Source organism: Anabrus simplex, chromosome 2, assembly GCF_040414725.1.
Source record: "Anabrus simplex isolate iqAnaSimp1 chromosome 2, ASM4041472v1, whole genome shotgun sequence".
In the NCBI taxonomy this organism is placed as follows: domain Eukaryota; kingdom Metazoa; phylum Arthropoda; class Insecta; order Orthoptera; family Tettigoniidae; genus Anabrus; species Anabrus simplex.
Window position 1 is genome coordinate 144,874,707 of NC_090266.1, and position 20,812 is coordinate 144,895,518.

Below are 20,812 nucleotides of genomic sequence, written 5' to 3' on the forward strand. Positions count from 1 at the left end.
GACAATGCCCCCACACATCCTTTAGTTGAAGTTCTTAATGTCAGTTGTTACTGCTGCATGTTACATCAATGATACAGCATGTGGATCAGGGCATTATGAAAAAGATGGAAAAGGGTTACTGAAGAAACTTTTCACACAGGCTGTTGCTAGCTGGCATGACGTTGATAATATTGTGAGCTTTATAGAACAAAAATTAACATGAACTGCATTTATATGGTTGTTGATACTTGGGATAATTTGCCTGAAGAAAATTTTAAAAGTGTATGGAAAAGATTGTGGCCTGAAGGTATAAAAGCAGGAAAAAATGAGGAAGGGGAATGTGTGCATGCTGAGGATTTAATTGAAGTTATGGCTCGTTTTAATCCCATACCAGCTTCAAAAATTGTGAAACGGATGATGATGCTAACGAATGGTTGAATATTGACCAAATTGACTTTGGCTACCAAATTTTGAACGAAGATGAAATTCTGACTGCTGTAACAGATATTTAAGCACATATAGATGAAAATGGTGATGCAGCTGAAAACCAGGATGAAGAAAGCCCTAGGCCCACTCACGCTGAAGCCTTCAATGCTCTAGAAATGGCTATAAATTGGCTGGATAAAATGCGTGAGTGTACAGTAACAGCTTGCCTGTCTACAACAATTTGATACCTGGCTGCAAAGAAAAGAAGCTCGGTAGCAATTTAAAGAAATCAAAGACTCGCGTTCAATCTGTCTAGTTTTGTTTGTAGTACAGTATGTAGTTAAAGTTTAGGTTTTATGTTGCTTTTGCACTATATTAGAAATGCCAAACAAATTAATACTCTGAACAGTCCAGATTATCGACACTCTGTTGTACTTAGAAATCAGAATAAAAGCTTTAGAAAGCATTTAACACTGTAGAAAGTAGGAAAAAACCATACCACATTATGCAACAGCCCCAAACAGCCATGGCCTACCAAGCGACCACTGCTCAGCTGGAAAGTCTGCATATTGATGTGTCTTGTGGTCAGCACAACGAATCCTCTCTGCCATTATTCTTGGCTTTCTAGACCGGGGTCGCTATCTCAACATCAGATAGCTCCTCAATTGTAATCACGTAGGCTGAGTGGACCTCTAATCAGCCTTCAGATCCTGGCCGGGAATCGAACCCGGGACCTCCGGGTAAGAGGCAGGCGCGCTACCCCTACACCGCGGAGCTAGCATCTAGAAAGTAGAAAGCTGTCCTTAATTATAACTGAATAGTACATTTAAGAATGGCTGCTATGACCTGAACCACTTGGCACTTTTAGAGTTCCTTCTCCTAGTCCAGTACAAATATGCCTCCTTACTGAGTCTGTTAGTGGTACTCTTTGTGAATACACAACTGTAAACAATAACATTGTGTTGTTTGGGCTCAGAATAATAAAACCAGGATATTTCTAGTTGTGTTTGATCATTGTAGATTTGCATTTTGATCTTGCAAGTTGTTGCATCATTTTATGACTAAGAAATTCAGTCCATTCTTCATTACCTAAAATATATTGTACCAGGAAAAGTTTTTGGGGAAAGGGCATGAGTAGGACCTCAGGGAGTGGAACTTGGTTTTGGAGCCGATACAGAGTAGGATAGACTCGCAGAGCGAATAATAGATGGTTTAAAATTATTTTAAAACAATTTATTAATTCTTCACCCTGCAATATGATTATTGGACTCAAATCCGGCATTGAAATTAAAAGTTGGAACGTAATCTTCCTGAATTCTGTTCATGAAAATTAAATGAATATCACTGATTCCAAAGTCTTTCATATGTGAGAAGACGAGGTATTAGATTTCCACCTAAAGTCTTTCTAAATATGAGCACACACTTGTAATTGCAAATTGACATGAGAAATTAAATTTCTGTTAAAAGTTTTCAGTTTTTCAGTTTGTAAACCTTGATGTATAGCACACTTGAAAAGCCTAAAGTCTCTCTATGACATATGAAAATTAAATTTGAAAATTAAATTAATCACTTCTGAGAAACTATGAGAACTCTGAAATATTTGTTCACACGCGGCACTGAAGTTTCCATTGTTCAAAATTAATGAGAAAATTTTAGTCAGTTTGTTATTACTCACTTAATGAAAGAAATGTTGTTACAAATGTTGAAGGATGGACGTCTGGAATGTTCCATGGAGAATCAGGATCGGCGGTGTTCCCTTAACACACCATGTTGACGTCCCCAATGAGGTGATGATAGCTGGAACTGGATCGTGTAGAATTGCAGCTCGTTAAGGTGATTTTTCGCACACGAAAAATTCACTTAGTGCGAGTAGTTATCACTGACACTGTCATTTACTGTTGAACACAGTTTATGGCGTAATTGAACTTTTAAGACGTTAAATGAATAATCACAGTCCTTCCTGTATGAAATACAATTTAGAGTCGTTATTGAAACGTCCATAATTACACAGTTCACACTTGAAAAAGGCAAATCATAGTCTATAATCACGGTCTTTGAACACGGTCATTAAGTCACTAAGGATTATTTTCTGATTATCTTGTTATTATAACGTCATATTACCTCAGAAAAAGTTCTTAGTATTCACCCAGATTACTACTGTAAGTCGTATACTAATATGGCGTGAATAAAGAAATACAGTTCAATACTCGAAGAGAAATGAGTTCTGGTAATTCTACACATTAGTTTCTGTAGAAGTTCAATATCATGTGAAGTAAACTAAGTGTACACGTAATGATACATTCTGTGAACGTTAAATATTTGATATTTGCACTTCAATAAGTTCACTCGTATTATATTCTCAAATGTCTTTAGAATTAGACTGTAGTCGCGACGTGATGTACCAAATACAGTGCGACATCTTTTATAATTTTGTCGGCGATATAACTTCGTGTTCCGGAAACGCAACGGCAAGTACTTTCACTGTGACTGCGCGGACATACTGTACGAGGGTCGGTCTCTCCTCTGTCTCACTCGCACACATCTGTGTACTCGTCCTTGTACTGCGCTGCTCTGCTTGTTAGCCTTGACCGAAACCAGTACTAGTTTAACACGTTGAGTGCCAGACCGAATTTCATAGGACTGCCGTCTAGTGCCGTGAGCTAATAACATCGAGTTACTCGCTGGTGCCAAAACGTTCACAGGCTTAACCAAGCAAATGATCGCTGAAATGAGGATGTATTTATGATATATTACGTCAACTTATGTATATTAGGTAAAATATTGCGACCCCATATGGGGTCGTATTGGTCATTACGAATTGTACACGAACACACGCCCCCATATGGGGTCGTACTTATACAGTAGTTACTGTCCCGACGCTCGGTCATACTTACCTTTTCCTTTGCAGGGACGCGTTATACGCTGTTGATTATGAGAGATGTGTTTGCTTGTTCATACTGGGGCCGTAAAAAAGTAGGATCCCCGATTTTAGGTCAGGAAATGTTTGTAAATGGCGATCTTCCAATTTTAGGTTAGGAAATTTTCGTATAAAATGTTGTTATATAAAGTAGTGAAAATCATGTAAATTTGGTTAATTAGAATGTAACAGAATATTATTATAAGAAGAATTAGTAGTTACGGAATATTAAGTATATAATTTTATTTGTATAACATTTAATTTGAGTGAGGGAACCCAGCAGCGATGATCGTGCAACATGGGAAACCAGTGACTATATCGTTGAAGACAGTCATAATTGTTGCAAAAGCTGGCTTGGAAACCCGGAATACAGCGGCGGTGTGTTTGCTGAAGACTGTAATTTATCAATATGGATGAACATGCGAGATCGCTATTTGCTCTGTACCGAGTTCAAAATTAATGTAACTATATACTACGTTTGCATCATTGTCTGACTTGTTCGATATATCGTCCAGACTATTTGCACTAAGTATTTTACTGCTCGACTTGCTAGTAACGACTTAAAAAAAAGAAAAGGAAACTCGCAGCACTGCACAATTACATAAGCAATCCGTGCGCGAGATAGACAATGACTTTTTCACCCTACATAGCACTCTTGACGTACCCATATGGGGTCGCGCCAAAACAGGAATTGAAGAATGGAAGGTGGACTATGCACGTACTTAGACGACCAGCAGATGGCAGGAAGAGAACTTATACAGCTTCGAATCGCATACTTACTGCGCACCCAAATGGGTTCGCACAGTTCTCGATTTAGAACGAACGTACGACCCCATATGGGGACGTGAAGTTCAAAAACTTGACTACTCTCACGTACCCATATGTGGTCGCTTGGCACTTAACGTGTTAATCTATTTAAAATAAATTGTGTATTGATTGGTGGAAAAACACTTTTCTTATCTATAGCCTTGACATATATACACCGGCGCTGGGAGGGGTGTTTTCTCTTGGCCATGTGACCGTGAGTGTATAATTTTCTTAGAATTTAAATTATTATAACTCAACAACCATGGGATGGATTAATTCGAAATTCACAGGGATTAACTTTTATGACGTCCGCTACAATTCAGCATTTGTCCTGTTGAAATTGGTTAAGGCGTTGAAAAGCTTGCAAAAAGAAAATTCTTTTCGAGAAATATCTCTAGGGGAGGTGAGCTTCGAGCGACAGGTGACGTCACTTGACTTCGCCTAGTGCACTCGTGAAGTCTGGCACCTGCTGGAACATTCCTTTATTTAAATGTTCGTACGTCAGACCGATATTTTATGCTGGAATAACGTTTCTTTCGATTGATATGGGCCAGGACGTAGGCTTTCCTGGTACAATATATTATTTGAATTTGTTTAAAAAATTCTCGTAAACCGCTTCTTCAGTATGGTAGTGAAATTTTGAGAATGATTCTGAAAGGCTAAGACTCAGACTTTCGAATTTTAATTTGAAGTATTCGCCCAAAAGTTTGAATCATTTCTTCATATTTCTAAAAGGTAGATCCTTGTTTTACTATTCAGTAACTGTGTAAATAAACCATTAGATACAAGTGTTAGACTATAAATTTGTTTAACAGGGGGAAAACATTTTAAACCTGGATCTGGAACCCCATCCACGGACTACATCAGATTATACAGGTCCCATAATTGCTCCAAAGATCCATGCTCTTCTGGAGGAAGCAATGAGAGAAGAAGATGATTTAGATGTGGACGCTGCTCCTCTGAGCAATTCCACCTTCGGTGCCAAGGCTAAGGTCCCCCGCAAGGATCGAGAAAAAGACAAGCATTCCAAAGGGACGAAAGCAAGGTGGGTCTATTTATAACCTTTTAGCTTCCAAACATTGGTTGTCTTTGTGGTGTAAAGGATTGTTTGTAGTAAATCCTATACATTTTTCTCATCCTGTGATATGGATATGTCTCTCGGTAAATTCAAGAAGTGTCATGTTTTGAGCCATTTCCTTCCTTCTTAACCTTTTGTGATGAAATGTCTTAGGGTTTCACAATTTAGTGTGGTATTATCTATTATGAAGCTCTGTCATTAAATATTCTAAAACTCTTCCATTAAAAATATTTATCACATATGTGGGCTTATGTTACACTGCCTAACAGTTAGTTCAAGTAGCCACATGTGCTTAAATGTTTGCGACTATAGGGAAGTAAGGGCTTGTGCATATCACATGCTTGCCATTGCATGATACTAATATTCATTGATCGTTTGATTTCCTAAAACTTTCAAGAAGTACTCTTATGTTTGTTATTTCCATGGAAGTACATTATATATGAACGATATAACCCATCATATGCCCTTAATTTCATAGATAAAATGTTGAAGTAAATTCATTTGAATGGCCGGGTGGAACACTCTGTCCACAATATACTGCATTTCATTCACTGCCCTCCAGTTCCTTCAAGGATATTAGATAGCCTGTCTGCTTAAAGGTGCCAACAAGTGTTTATGTAGCCAGAGGTTTCAAGAAGAAACTGTTGCTTTTTTCTGGAACTCATTGTATTTTGTTAACTAGCAGAGGAAACATGGAAGTATTTTCTTCTTGAAACTGGTTCACCCCATTAAGTTCACAAAAAAAAAAAAAAAAAAAAAAAAAAAATCATATTCGTCAACAGGCTGCTACCTGTCAACATTTAGGAGTTCAGGGCGTCGATCTATAGAGATATTTTGCCCCTACTTGCACCATGTGATATGAACCCGCGTGTAATTGGAATGGAGGAATTGTACAGTGTGGAATGTGAGGAAAGGAATGTTAAGGACGACACAAACACCCAGTCCCCAGGCCAGGGATATTAATCGTTTACAATTAAAAACCACTGACCCAGCCAGGAATCGAACCCGGGGCCGCCGGGTGACAGGCGGTCGCGTTGCCCCCTACACCGCGAGGCCAGACTATTTAGTTCGTTGTTAGTGTTGTAGATAGTGACTGTGACTCAGTGCATTAGTTTTATAGCACATTTAAGCATTTCTCTTGCTCTTCTACAATTCTGAGAAATGCCCAATTTAAGTGCTTGAAATATTTCAACTGCTCCAGTTTTCCCTTTCATTTTCTGCACGACTCTTAACATGGGACTACAGTGATCCCATGTATGGTATCTGAAATTTCCTGTACCTCTTAGTCCTTTCAATCCAATCAATGTCATCATTGATCTGCATTCAGGGCTCTCTCTTCCAGTTGGCAGATTTCATATGAGTTTACTTAGTCTTTTCTTAAATGATTTCATAGAATTTGGAGATTTATCAAACATCCCTTGATAAATTATTCCATTCCCCAATTCCTCTTCCTTTAAACGAATGTTTGGAACGTTTGCCAGTTCGTCCCCTTGAATCCCAAATTTATCTTCATAATATGTTTTTTCCTACTTCTTTATTCAGCTGCTAATGTCATTCTACACCATCCCTCTAATGACAGCTTGGAACATACCGCTTAGTCAAGCAGCTAGTCTCCTCACTCCGAAGTCTTCCCAGTCCAATGTTTGCAATATTTGCATGTCCAATGTATGCAATATTTGTATAACACTACTCCTTTGTTGGAAACTACCCAAAACAAATCTTGCTGCTTTCCTATGGATCTTTGCAGTTCTCGTATCAAATAATCCTGGTAACACGCAGAAGCCATATTCTCATTGTGGTCTGACCAGTGATTTAAATGCCCTCACCTTTACAACCCTACTATAACCCCTAAGTACCCTCATAGCCATATAAACAAATCATCTACAACCTTATTAATGTAATTACCCCAATGAAGATCTTCATTTATATTAACACCGTGGTAATTACAGTGGTTCCCATGAGGTACTATTTTCCTATTGACAAAACTTTCAGCCTGACTTCTCATCGTGTTTACCATTATATCATTTTGTCTGTTGTCCATCTCACAACATTGTTGAGGTGGTATTTTCCTTTTTAGTTGCTTGCAATCCTGTACTCATTTATTACTCTGTACAATATATCATCTGAAAAAACCTTATTCTAATATTTAACTCATATCATTTATATACATAGAAAAACATAAAGGTCTAATAATACTGCCATGTGGGGACCCCCCTCTTAATCATTACAGGCTCGTCTATCTTTTATTCTGTATCATTTATTCATATTTAGTCTGAGCAGCGAATTCTGTTCAGCTTAGTTTGCTTTTGAATTACTGATTTAATCAAGTTTAAGTTCACTATTGCCAAGTTATATTATTGTTTTTTGTCAACAATTATTTTGCCTTTTCTAACTTTGTAAAACGTTGTGAAGTATTGAAATTTGCATAAATGAAGGCTATCAGTTTTACGTGGCATACGAAATAATGTTCTGCAACATTACAATAATCGAGTATACATATTCTTACAAGGGAGTTAGCACAACTTGCAGTCGCTATTGCAAAAACTTTCTGGTTTCTGTTTTACATGTACATTACAAATATGCGCACAATATGTGCCATCGACAATTACACTGCACTTTACAATCTGGCGCATGTTCGGGCACAGAGTTCAAAATATGGGTTGTTGGTAGCTCTTGGAAAGATTACGAGGATGAGCCTGTCCACAGAGTATAATGAGCTGAAAACAGAGTTGCTTACCACAGTAGGAACACTTCATGAATGCTTGCAATAAGCAGTCTTCCGAGTCACATGGCTTTTGAACATCAAAAATTCGTTCGGGTGGTGATTGAAACCTCTCTGATCTGAAATCATCATATCCAGCTACAGTCCAGGAGTACCGAACAAAGTCAGCGAAGACTGGAGAATAGAACTGATTGTGTAAAATACATATCAGTGACGAAATGGAATCCCTCGACGATGGTGTGAACTGATAGTCGTTAAGGATAATGTGATCTTCAGTTCGCTTCAGCACTGCCTTGAACTGTCGGAAGAATAGCACATCAAGCGGCTGAATGTAAGGTGTGCACCCAGGAGATATGGTTTTGACTGTATACACCATATTTTGAGGTCGGATAGCATCGATATGTGTTCTGTCACGATATGTTCCGAAGGAATCAACCAGAAGAAGAGACCCCTGTGCTGCATATGGGAAGTAGACATCTTGAAAGAATTGCCTCATGATTTGTTTCGGGATTAGCACGGACGTTGAAGCAACTTGAACCAAATTTTGTGGTTTCAGCATGTGTTGCACTACTCGCACTCCAAACTGACCATTAGGTTCCTAGTAAATAACCAGCAATGTGAGAAACACTTATCCACTTGCCAAAGTAACAAGTTGGATGGTGTAAGAATGAGTTGTTGCGTGATCACTCCTCACCGAACTTCTTACAGACTTCTCTCCCTCGTAATGCACAGTTTGCGACGAGTGAAGTTCTTTTCATATACCACTTTGATCAGTATTATAAATCTGTATATGTTCCATGGTATTCAGTAAGGACATTACCTCTTTGCGAAACTTGTCACATTGTTCCTTCACATCACCATCTGTATTCCAGTCTTTAGTGGTTACACATTTTGTTATTGCCTGTGAACCAGGATGGTGTCTCTGTTTAAACTGTGCAACCCATCCATGGATAGATCCAGTGAATTGAGTCAGTCCTATTTCTCGAGCCTTTTCTAAACCCCAAGCATGAATATCCCTGTCGTGAACATTAACGCCTAGAACAGTTCTTGCCACCCTGAATTTTTCAGCTACATAATTGTCAAGCTGGGGAAGTTTTGAGCGCTGGCCTAGGTCCCCTTTTTCTATTACGTGATGTAAATATCATAGATAATGTACGTCTTGCACCATACAATATTATTTCTGTACTGTATTGAAGCTTAATCGTTTGGTTTACCCAGAATCTTGGAATGAAATTCTCTCTTTTGCCTTTTCAAAAGATACAGCACCCCACCTCTTCCTCTCCGGTGGGCTTGGCAGATACGCAGACGACTGGCTTCCATCACTTTTTATTAACAACTCTTCCTCACAATCAGGTTCTGGATCGTCCATAATGTTTTCACAATCAGATACGTCTTCCTCTGCGTATTCATATTCTTCAATACAGTCTATTGTATGTTCTTGATGTATATTATTACCATTGGTTGCCACTGTTTCATCTATCACATTGATTATGAATGCAGCTGCATTCCTCTCACTTACCGTAATTTCTCTGGATCTTCGTTTGTGTTTGTAATGGCTAACAATTATACTCACTATATTGGCAGGATTCATTATTACACGATTACGGTGACAGTGACTCGCTACGAAATTGGAACACCACAAACAGAACGAACTTTAGGAATGGTCGAAGCAGATACAACACAGGCGGAGGTCCCTATTATACTAGCTTCCTTGCTCTTATGCGGAATGTCTGTCTGGTTTCCCTAGATATTGCATCGGCAACTGTGTCGGGTGACCTTGGACAGGCACAGCGTGTCGACCATAGCATACACGTAAAATAACTAAAATAGCTACAGAAAACTTTTACAGTGTCTATAGTTACTAAAGCCATGATATCATGTTCGATATGGTCTACTTTGAGCAGAATAGCGAATCTTCGTAACTTACATTGTAATTGGCGATGGCACTGAAGTTATACATTGTTGTAATCAGCACCTCAAACATATTCACACAAACCACAAATCACCTACAATTGCGGTCGAAAGTTGTGCTAACTCCCTTGTTAGTCGCGTTCATTTAGGATAGAAATCGTTAGTTCAAAATACGTTGTGTAATGTGCAATGGCATCTGCCCAAGTTCCCCAGCATGTCATAACTGGGGCTGAGAGAGTGTGAAGCATTTGCTGCTATGTTGTTGAATTGTTTCCTTCTGTGCAACAGCACGAAAGCTTTCTTTCATTAACAATTAAATTTCTCATTCAGATGAAGTACATACATTGTTCCACAGATCGTGTGCAGTGAGTACTCAAAACACGTAACACACAACATTTGGATGTATCTTGCAGATAGCTTTCCTTGTGCTTTCATCAGTTGTCTGTAAGCATTAACACATTGCCATATTTTACACCTTTCTCCCAGAAAATATGCATAGCTTCATTGAATGTGCATGCTATGGTTGTATGATTTGCTGCAGACTTTTCTTTTGCATGTTAAAAGAAAGGATTTCTTGAAGGGCATAGTCTTTCAAAACCCCAAATACTACTGTCTCGATTTTCCTTCCACTATCAGTTATTTTGTCCACCAAGAACACCCATATATTTTCACTCTCGCAAAATATTCCACTTTTATTCTATTTTCTCAGTGTGTTTTTAATGTTGAGTCATCTGGAGGGTCTGTCTGCAAAATAAAGTATGTCAGAAGGAAAGTTTGATTACAGAATTAATAAGATTTGAGAAGGGAGTATTTTTAGGAATTAAATGTCTAGCACAGACCTTTTGGAATATGCAAGTATTAATGTTTCTTAAGGAGGCTTAGCAGGAGATTCACAGTGTAGAGCCTGTGCCAAAAAATGTACACTGTTTACTCCTGCTATGCCCTTATGTCCACTTCAGTGTTACATTATTCAAGAACACTGGTTTGTAATTCTCTTAATTTGCCTTACAGAAAGTATTTTTCATCTCTTACCAACAGATTTTTGACTTCATGAACATAGTAATGCAAACTAACACTGGTACTATACCATATTACTTCTCTTGCATATGTCCGTGGCCCCGTCAGTCGTCATCATTCTTTACCCAAAACGTGTGTTTAATCTTGACTTGAAATCACTGGAATTTGAGGATATTTAATTGAAACAACAGTGTCTGTTATGTTAAAGAACTCCTACTACTGAGTGAGTTGACCATGCGGTTAGGGGTGCACAGCTGTGAGCTTGGATTCAGGAGATAGTGGGTTCGAACCCCACTGTTGGCAGCTATGAAGTTGGCTTTTCGTGGTTTCCCATTTTCACACAGGGCAAATTCTGTGGCTGTACCTTAATTAAGGCCACAGGTGCTTCCTTCCCATTCCTAGTCCTTTCCTATCCCTTCGTCGCCATAATACCTATCTGTGTTAGAGCGACGTAAAGCAGCTTGTAAAAAAATTGCATTACTCAGGCCGGGTATCACTTGATGCTGTGCAATAGCATAGGTAACTACTCGTGCATGTTGCTTCCCAGCATCTTGTCACTGCCAATTTTCAGAAGAGTCCAAATTGTGATATGTAACCCCGTAAATGTTTGAAATGCATTCGTTTATAAAGACTGTCCTGTATTTGGAAAAAAATGTTTATATTCATAATTATTCAAATAAAAAGAATTGAAAAGGCACATTTCTACAAAATATGAATTTTGGTATTTTCAAACCTAAGTTCCTGCCTGAACTTTCATTTAAGTTCAGATACCTTAAACAGCAGCAAAGAAAATACTTACCGGTAAAGTTTTTAGCAGTTGTTTTACAAATACATTACAGTTGGAAGATATCCTGACCGAGCAAGTGGCTGCGTGGTTTGGGTCACATAGCTTATCAGCTTGCATTTGGGAGATAGTGAGTTCGAACCCCACTGTCGGCAGCTCTGAAGATGGTTTTCCGTGGTTTCCCATTTTCACACCAGGAAATTGCTGGGGCTGCAACTTAATTAAGGCCACGGTCACTTCCTTTCCACTCCTTGCCCTTTCCTCTCCCACTGTCACCATAAGACCTATCTGTGTCAATGCGATATGAAGTTGTAAAAAAATATATATATAATGTTGGCAATGATTGCCTGCAGTAGTAAAGCAAATGTCTTCTAAATGTAACATGCAGTAGTTTTAAGCTGTTTCCTACAGTTACCACAAAATGTAAAATTAAAATATTCACTATATGTTAAGACTGGATAAAACTTCCATATTTAGAACTCGGGAGGAGAAGTATTCTATAATATGAGGTTCAACTATTTTCAGTATCAGCAACTTTCATCTGCCACCTAAGTGTACAGTATGTAATATATTAAGAAATATAGTAACAGCTAGCATAACAAATAACACACAGGAATTATTTACTCTTAAGTTTACATGATTTTACAGCCTTTTCTTGAAATGGAAGTCGAAGAAAAGCGGGCAGAGGGCAAGGTGCGCACATTCTGTGCTTGTGAGCAGGCATCCAGAGATAGTTGTTTGAGTGCAGCAGGAGGGGACTCGTGTAACTAGTGCGGTATCAGCTTGTGTATTAGACTGTAATATGAAAGAATGTGACGGAATTCACTCCATTCGGTTTTCTTTTCCCTGTAATGTTAAGAACAAAGACATATAGCTAGTATAATTGTAAGAATAAGAGTTGAGTGATTATAAAGTTTAATAAGAGGTAGGGATGTTGAATTGTTAATGATGAAAACATTTTATTTATAAAAATTGTTGAGTATGTTTTAAATATAATCGGTAATAGCAGTTATAAAATAATTAATTTGGTGGATATTGGAAATATTTTGTTTGCAATCAGTTGATTTTATATGCCTCTGACATACCATGCATTCATTTCAAACTTCCCAGCTTCAATAACTTCAGTAGTTCTTAGTAAAGAAACACACTTACGCAAAGTTTCCACTTCAGAATATCAGGTGACTCTTATTGTGTCAAAGGGCATTGAGTTGAGGCTGTTTGCTGTAGGTCATGCATTTGAATTTTCAGTTCCTCCAATTGGGAAATTAAGATTTGCCATGGTTTATTTTATATGGTCTTCTACTTACGTGAATCTATCCTTGGGCAACAGATCTCTAGCTGACTGTGCTGATTTGTTTGTACATGGCACATAGTCAGGCTTTATTCCTAGCCTCAGTGATTCCTTCCCAAGTGTGTGTGTGTGTGTTCTTTTTTTTTTTCTTGTTGCCCAAATCACTGAGGTTGAAATAATTAAGCATAAACCTAGCAGCCTTCCTCTGCATCACCTTGAGCTTGCTGATAAGTAGAAGTGGTGATTTTTGCAATAGAAATATTACAAAAGATGTTTATCAAGGCTTGTACGGTACTTACTTATTTTCATTATTCATAACCTTTAAGCCACTTCTAAAAATGTGATAAAATGCAAAATTAATATTAAAATGTTATATAACAGTGAAACAAACAATTTTTTCAAATAATTATGAAGTAGTATAATGTGATGTTCTGACAGCCTTGTCTTAAGCCTCTAAAGTAGTGGTTCCCAAAGTGTGTGCCATGTCGAGGTTAATGTCGTGTGTACTCAGTGGTAAGAACTTATAAAATAGCAACATTCAGATAGGCTTAGTATTCTTTAGTGTATAAAGTAGTTTGTCATGTATAATCTTATTTTTTCTATCAGGGTTCCCGGTAAATTAATATTAATGAATTTAAGGTGAATCTGTGCATGAACATTTTCATACTTCAAGTAGTGCTGAAAGGGGTTATTATATCAGTATTATAGCTTTATGGAAAAATACATCCCTAAGGATGAAATGAAATAGTTGAAGTGGTGGAGCAACATTTTTAAGGTTTTAAAAGAGGTTGCAAAATGGCTCATTGACATTTCTACTGAATTAACATTGAAAGCAAGGTTCCAATTATAATCAATCATTGTAGAGATTAGGTGTCTTATTGAAGATAAACATCTGGTGATCAGGAAGAAAGCGCTCTGTACTTTGATTCTACTCGCTAGCTCTTATCCTTGCAAATGTAGTTTTTGTGCCGTAACTGTAATGAATTTTAAGTATAGAGCTAAACTTGACATCTATGTCTAAAATAACAGATTACAAATAAAAGATACCATGAAGTTAAGGATGCACAGATTCATCCTTCTCATTAGGACAATGAAATTGCTTACAAATATAACCACCACGAGTTTGTAATAAGACCGAACTTCGTAAAAGAAAATCTTATACAGTACAGTCTCGTTAATCCGAACTAATTGGGACCAGAGTCTGTTCGGATTACGAAATTTTCGGATTAACCGGTAAATATTTTCTAAAAATAATGTTATTGTTTTTACGTCCCGCTAACTACTTTTACGGTTTCCGGAGACTACTAGGTGCCAGGATTTTCTCCTGTAAGAGTCCTTTTACGTGCCAGTAAATCCACTTAAACAAGGCTGGCGTATTTGAGCACCTTCAAATACCACCAGACTGAGCCATGATCGAACGTGCCAAGTTGGGGTCGGAAGGCCAGCTCCTAAAACGTCTGAGGAAAATAGTTTCTACAATACAGTACAGCACATACTGTAATTTGAAATGTCCATTCTTTAGCAGTTACATTAATAAATTACTGTATAAAATTACAGTAGGGTAGTTAAGAACCCGTAGAGGAGAAAACAACAATGAAAATGACATTAGCGATTGGATGGAAGCTGACTGTCATCAATTATAAACAGTCCTAGAAATTTTAGCTATGGTGGAGAAAGAATCTGGAGTTGATGAGGAACAGAGTGACGACGAAGAATACCACAATGAACAACTAGTGTCACGTTCAGATGCCGCGACCACCTTAGAACTTGCCGTACGCTACGTCGAGCAACACTCCGCTGCTACACCCACTGATGTGATGTTTATGAGACGCTGGTTTAACACTGCATCTTCGAGTAGGTCCCAATCACTACGGCACAAGAAACTAACATACTGTGTAAAGATAAACGACCAGTGATTGATGGTTTATGATGTGTAATTATGTTTACATTAAGTTATTCTAGTAAAATATGACTAATACAATGCAAGTGATTCTTCATTCTATAATATGTTCTTTCAGTTCAATAAGGATAATTTTTTTAAAAATTGAATATTTCAGTTCCGATTAACCGGACTTTCGGATTAACGGGGTTCGGATTAACGGGACTCTAGTGTATATGACCTTATGCATTTTCTGAACAGGTAAAATCGGTGTGTTTTTGAAGAACTTTGAAAATAAAGATCAGTGTACAGTTGCTCAGAAAAAGAATGAGCCCGTTGTATAAGTTCCTTGCATGTACACTTTCCACAAACTATTGAACCTATAGATATGTTCGGTGTGTGTATGCACAGGGTTCATATCTACATGGGAAGTAAACACATTTTGATTTACTGGCATGTAAAAGAACTGCGGGACAAAATTCTGGCACCTCGGAATCTCCAAAAATTGAAAAAGTAGGTAGTAGAACGTAAAGCCAATAACATGATTATTGCCATTAATGCTTTCACGGCCCTTACTTATAGACATGATGCTGTATAGGCTTTTGGGTTTATGCCGTGTCAAGCAAATAAGGTGAAATTCTTAACGTTTTGCAGAGAACTGTGCTTTGCGGTCTCAGAAGAAATCTCGACTGACCACGAGAAAGGCTTCTTAAACAATGGCACTTTGAATTTAGACGTTATAATAAAAGTGGAAGTGGTACGTTCATTCTGTTATTGGTACCCGTATCAAAGAACATGAACGTAATATTCGTCTCAACCAACCAGACAAATCGGCAATAGCTGAGCACGCTCTATAGACGGGTTATGATGTCATGTTCCAAGATGCTCAAGCTCTTACCCACACTAAGACACTACAGGTCCAAGATTATACGGGAAGCTGTGGAAATACGTAGAAATCCTAACAATTTCAACAGGGACACCGGCTATCAATTAAGGAATACCTGGTTGCCAGCCATTAAGAATTTACGTAGGTAGTTCCCTTCCCTGTCCCTTCACTATTGTTATTACATCTCGGTGTTTTCCAAATTCGTATGTTCCTCATCGCCAGATGTTTCATTCCAGGCTTGTGTCTATATCATACATCTGTCTGTCATGTGTTACGGAAAGACGTTATGTGAACCGCTTAGTCCAATTGTGATGGTTCGGTCAGCTTCCGCTTCGAACGCTAGCATTGTGCCACATCCTGGGGGCCATTTAGTGGCAAATGAACGTACCATTTCCAGAGGTGCCAACTATTACGGATTGTCCGTAATTATTACGGATTTCACCTCACAATTACGGAGTTACGGTCAAAGGGAAAATAATTACGGAAAAGCTGACATTAGCACGAAAAAATAATTTTTGACGGAAACAAAAGAAAAGGAAAAATGTTGAGTCCTTTCGAGCCTTTCTCCTAAATCAACTTTATTTCAGTGCTTGTGAGTTGGCAACGATACTTATTCGATCGTGACTTCCTTTTGCTACCCATAAGCGTTGTAAAATTAATTGTGAATGAAGGAGCTCCACTACAAATCCTTCAGTAATGTTGTATTTGCTGTGTTAAGTGTACCTGACAGTTGACTGAAAGATCTGCACTGCACTGGTATCGCTTATGGTTCAGAAAACGAAAATGTCATCACAGTTGGAAGGATACTTCAAGAAAAACTACACTGAAAAGCAGCTGCTGCGTGAGAAACAAGCTACAAGGAATGTTTTATCATAGAACCAACAGGTTGCGTGCAAATGTTATTGTGTAATTTGATATATTTTTCGATAGATTGCTAGAGGGAAGGGCAAAAGGGGTGTGTCATTATCAAGAAGGAAGGCGTATGCTTTGGACTTGACTCGAAATTTTTCTTGGGGACGGAGGGCAATTACTGATAGTCCACTTCAAAGTTGGCACCTCTGCATTTCCACTTCTATTATAACGTCCAAATTCAAAGTCTCATTGTTTAAGAAGCCTTTCTCGTGGTCAGTCGAGATTTCTTCTGAGGACGCAAAGAACAGTTTTCTGCGAAACATTAGGAATTTCACCTTATTTTCTTGAAACGGCATAAGCCCAAAAGCCTATACAGTCTCATGTCTAATTATTATTATTATTATTATTATTATTATTATTATTATTATTATTATTATTATTATTATTATTATAAAAATCATGATTTGATAATTAAAATTAAGTCTGATAAAATATTAAGTGTAGGAATCTTACAATACCTCGTGCTCATTCTCACTTGGACTATGTGCAAGTAGGGTAGAATCCTGCTTCATATATTTACCGATCTCAGAAAATTTTAAGCTAGCCTCGGACCTATGGGAGTAACAGAGTACCACTCCCATTTGACAGGCGAGGGACTCCTTGGAAACAACTTCCTGAACAAAATGGAATTCGATGGGGAGCTATCAGTATTAATGAGAAGGAAGGAAGGAAGGAAGTAGAACTGGCTGAGTCAGCAAAGAGGATGCATCTGGATGTGCTAGGAGTAAGTGATATTTGGGTAAGGGGAAATAACGAGGAAAAGATAGATTATAAAGAAAATTGACAGGTGTTAAAAAGGGAAGGGCAGAGTGTGGGGTAAGACTGCTTAATCACGAACACCATTGCACGCAACATAGTTTCTGTTAGGCACGTAAATGAGCAAATGATGTGGGTAGATTTGGCAGTTGGAGGAATTAGGACAAGAATTATCTCGGTGTATTAATCATGTGAGGGTGCAGATGAGGACGAAGTTGACAAGTTTTATGAAGCATTGAGTGATATCGCAGTCAGGGTCAACAGCAAGGATAGGATAGTGTTATTGGGCGATTTCAATGCGAGATTTGGAAATAGAATTGAAGGATACAAAAGAGTAATTGGTAAATGTGGGGAAGATATGAAGGCTAATGTGAATGGGAAGCATTTGCTGGACTTCTGTGCTAGTATGGGTTTAGCAGTTACGAAAACATTCTTAAAGCATAAGGCTATTAACCGCTACACATGGGAGGCTAGGGGTACCAGATCCATAATAGACTATATCTTAACCGACTTCGAATTCAGGAAGTCTGTTAGGAATGTACAAGTTTTCTGGGGATTTTTCGATGATACAGGTCACTATCTGATCTGTAGTGACCTAAGTATCTCTAGGCCTAGGATAGAGAAAGTGAAATCTGTCTGCAAACAAATAAGGGCAGAAAATCTCCAGGATGAGGAAATTAGACACTAGTACATGGATATGATTAGTGAGAAGTTTCAAACAGTAGACAGTAACCAGGTTCAGGATATAGAAATAGAATGGGTGGCATACAGGGATGCTGTAGTAGAAACAGCAAGGGAATGCCTAGGAAAAACTGTGTATAAAGATGGGAAAAAGCGAACATCTTGGTGGAATGATGAAGCGAGAGCAGCTTGTAAACGTAAAAAGAAGGCTTATCGGAAATGGCTCCAAACAAGGGTTGATGCAGACAGGGAATTTTACATAGATGAAAGAAACAGAGCGAAACAAATATTTGTGGAATCCAAAAATAAGTCATGGGAAGATTTTGGTAATCTAGAAAGTTTAGGTCAAGCAGCAGGGAAGCCTTTTTGGACAGTAATAAAGAAAGGAAGGAAGGGAGGGAAAAGGAAATGAACAGTGTTTTGGATAATTCAGGTGAACTCATAATAGACCCCAGGGAATCACTGGAGCGTAGTGGTGGTTATTTCTGCTGTTTTAGGAAAATGCCAATGAACTGTTTGTTAAAAACAATGGTTTTCCCAAACAGTTTGAATACAACACGTCGTTCGTTCATAACAAGACTATGCAAGAAGAGCGAGTCACACGCACAAGGGGGCTGCGAGATAGGAAATGATATCTTTCACCACCTTTCACTCTAACTTGTTTCGTAATGTCTAGGCAGACAGCACAAGCTGAAGGCTGACAAAATACCTGCATGAATGATACACGGGAAGAACGATAAGACGAGTGAAGACTCCACTCTTAAGCAAAGGATATAGTCTGTAATTAAAATAGAAATTTCAAAGACAATTATTTATCATTAGGCTATCAACTGACATTAGCGTTTTGTGACGGTGGCAGTCTGCTCATCGATACGGCTCCACACACCCCGAGTTTTTGTTAACCAGTCTGTTATTAGTGAAGTATGTATAGCAGTATTATTATACAGCATCTATGTTCATCATATAACATTACAAGATGATTGTTCAACGTGAACTACTGTAAGAAATAGCAGTAACAGAATTTTATAGATAAGAGAGAGAAATACACACACACAACAACAAACAAGAGTATTCATAAGATGCCCAATATTAGGAAAACACTTAAAAATTAATTATTCATATTTACATTAAGGAACGCTAATGTTTCAAACTCTTTTTGTGAGAGCTTGGCATTAATTACCAATCCAATTTTCGAAAGTATGTCTTCCATATAGCACTGATGTGATCACTATGCTCCACTTTATTATTCTGTTCACGTGATACCCGTTATGAAAAATACTCAAGCACTAATTCTTATTTACATTTGAGGAACATCAACATTTCTACCTTTCTTGATGACAGCCTTGTTCTCCTTTCATTAACAATCAGTCCAGTTGGGAAAAAAGTCTTTCACAAGGCACTGAAGTGGCCACTATGTTACACTTGTTTATGAATATTTGTGCTAAATTGGGATACACATGTTAGCGATTTTTCCACCAGTCTAAGAGACAAATTAGATTCCCCTGCTTCATTTACACGAGGTAAACTGTCATCTTTCAAATACAAATCCAGATCCTTGTCGGCTCGTGACAGAGGGCTGGTTTGAGGACGTTTATCTCCAATAATGTCATTGAAAATGCTCCAAGCGCTTACTGGACAAGAGGGCTGAAATGCACCAGTTGAAGATGGAAGTGAGGAGGACAGGATGTCAATATTCTGCTTCTCGCTGGTCTGGGCGTTCCTCTCTGTTAGGTCCAATACTAAATTACGCACCCTTTTTTTGAGGTTGTCTAGTGCCGCAGGGTCTTGAAAAACGTCTGAGTAGCGTGGATCTAACAAAGTGCATAAGGCGAAGGTGCTGTTGTGTTCAATGTTCTTGAACCTTTCTCCTAACTCTTTAATAAGGTTAGCAATTACGGCCCTCACTCCTTCTGTGTACTCGGCTGATTGCCCGAGTTTTTCGCAAATACCTTTTAGGCACCTGATAACCACAGTCACAGAACTTCCAGTCATATATGCTCCTCCACTCAGAGAATTAGTCATTTCTTCAAACGGAGCTAGCGCATTGAAAAGTTGACGACAAGCTTGCCACTCTTCGCCAGTTATTATGGGCAGATGTTTATCTAGCAGAGCAATAGAGGCCCTGCTAGCTTCTTCGAGTTCTACAAATCGACGCAGCATTTAAAAAGTTGATTCCAGCGCATTGTGACGTCTTGGGAAAGGCGTTTAAGCACTGCATGTCCACTTGATATCTGGTACTTAAGTAGTTTTTCGCTTGCTAGTGAACTTCTCCTGAAGTAGCTGACAATTTTTTTTATTTTCTCAATGGTGACTTGTATTTTCTGAAGAGAACCCTGGACAATCAAATTTAATTTATGAGCAAAACCGCCATAGTGTTCCGACTTCAGAATTTCCACAAACACATTTGTGATATTACTAGCGTTATCAGAAATTGAAAAATTCACTTTGTCATGCAGCTTCCAATCAGTTAGTATGCAATTAATTTCGTTTGCCAACGCAACAGACATACGGTTTCCAGAAAAACTAGAACACTTCAGTAATACTGTCTTCAAGGAAAACTCCTTCGTAATGTAATGCGCTGTTACGGCAATGTAACTCTCGGCAACTAACGATGTCCACAAATCGGTTGTTATGCACACACTCACTGCTTCATTCGTCACTGTCTCTCTTATTAAAGAAAACTGTTGATGATAAAGAGTGCTGGAATCATCACTTTTGAAATAGTCTTTCTACCAGGGGGCCAATGACCTTCGATGTTAGGCCCCT

The 20,812-nt window shown here is 38.3% G+C and overlaps 1 protein-coding gene across 2 annotated transcripts in view; it reads left to right on the forward strand.

Annotated features, from left to right (window-relative positions):
* Positions 1 to 20,812, forward strand: part of LOC136862709 (kinesin-like protein KIF3B) — a 397,790-nt gene that overhangs the window by 322,572 nt on the left and 54,406 nt on the right. For both annotated transcript variants that reach the window (XM_067138926.2, XM_067138927.2), the window contains exon 18: positions 4,945 to 5,174. In XM_067138926.2, the coding sequence (XP_066995027.2) occupies positions 4,945 to 5,174 (230 nt within the window). The remainder of the gene's footprint in view (positions 1 to 4,944; positions 5,175 to 20,812) is intronic.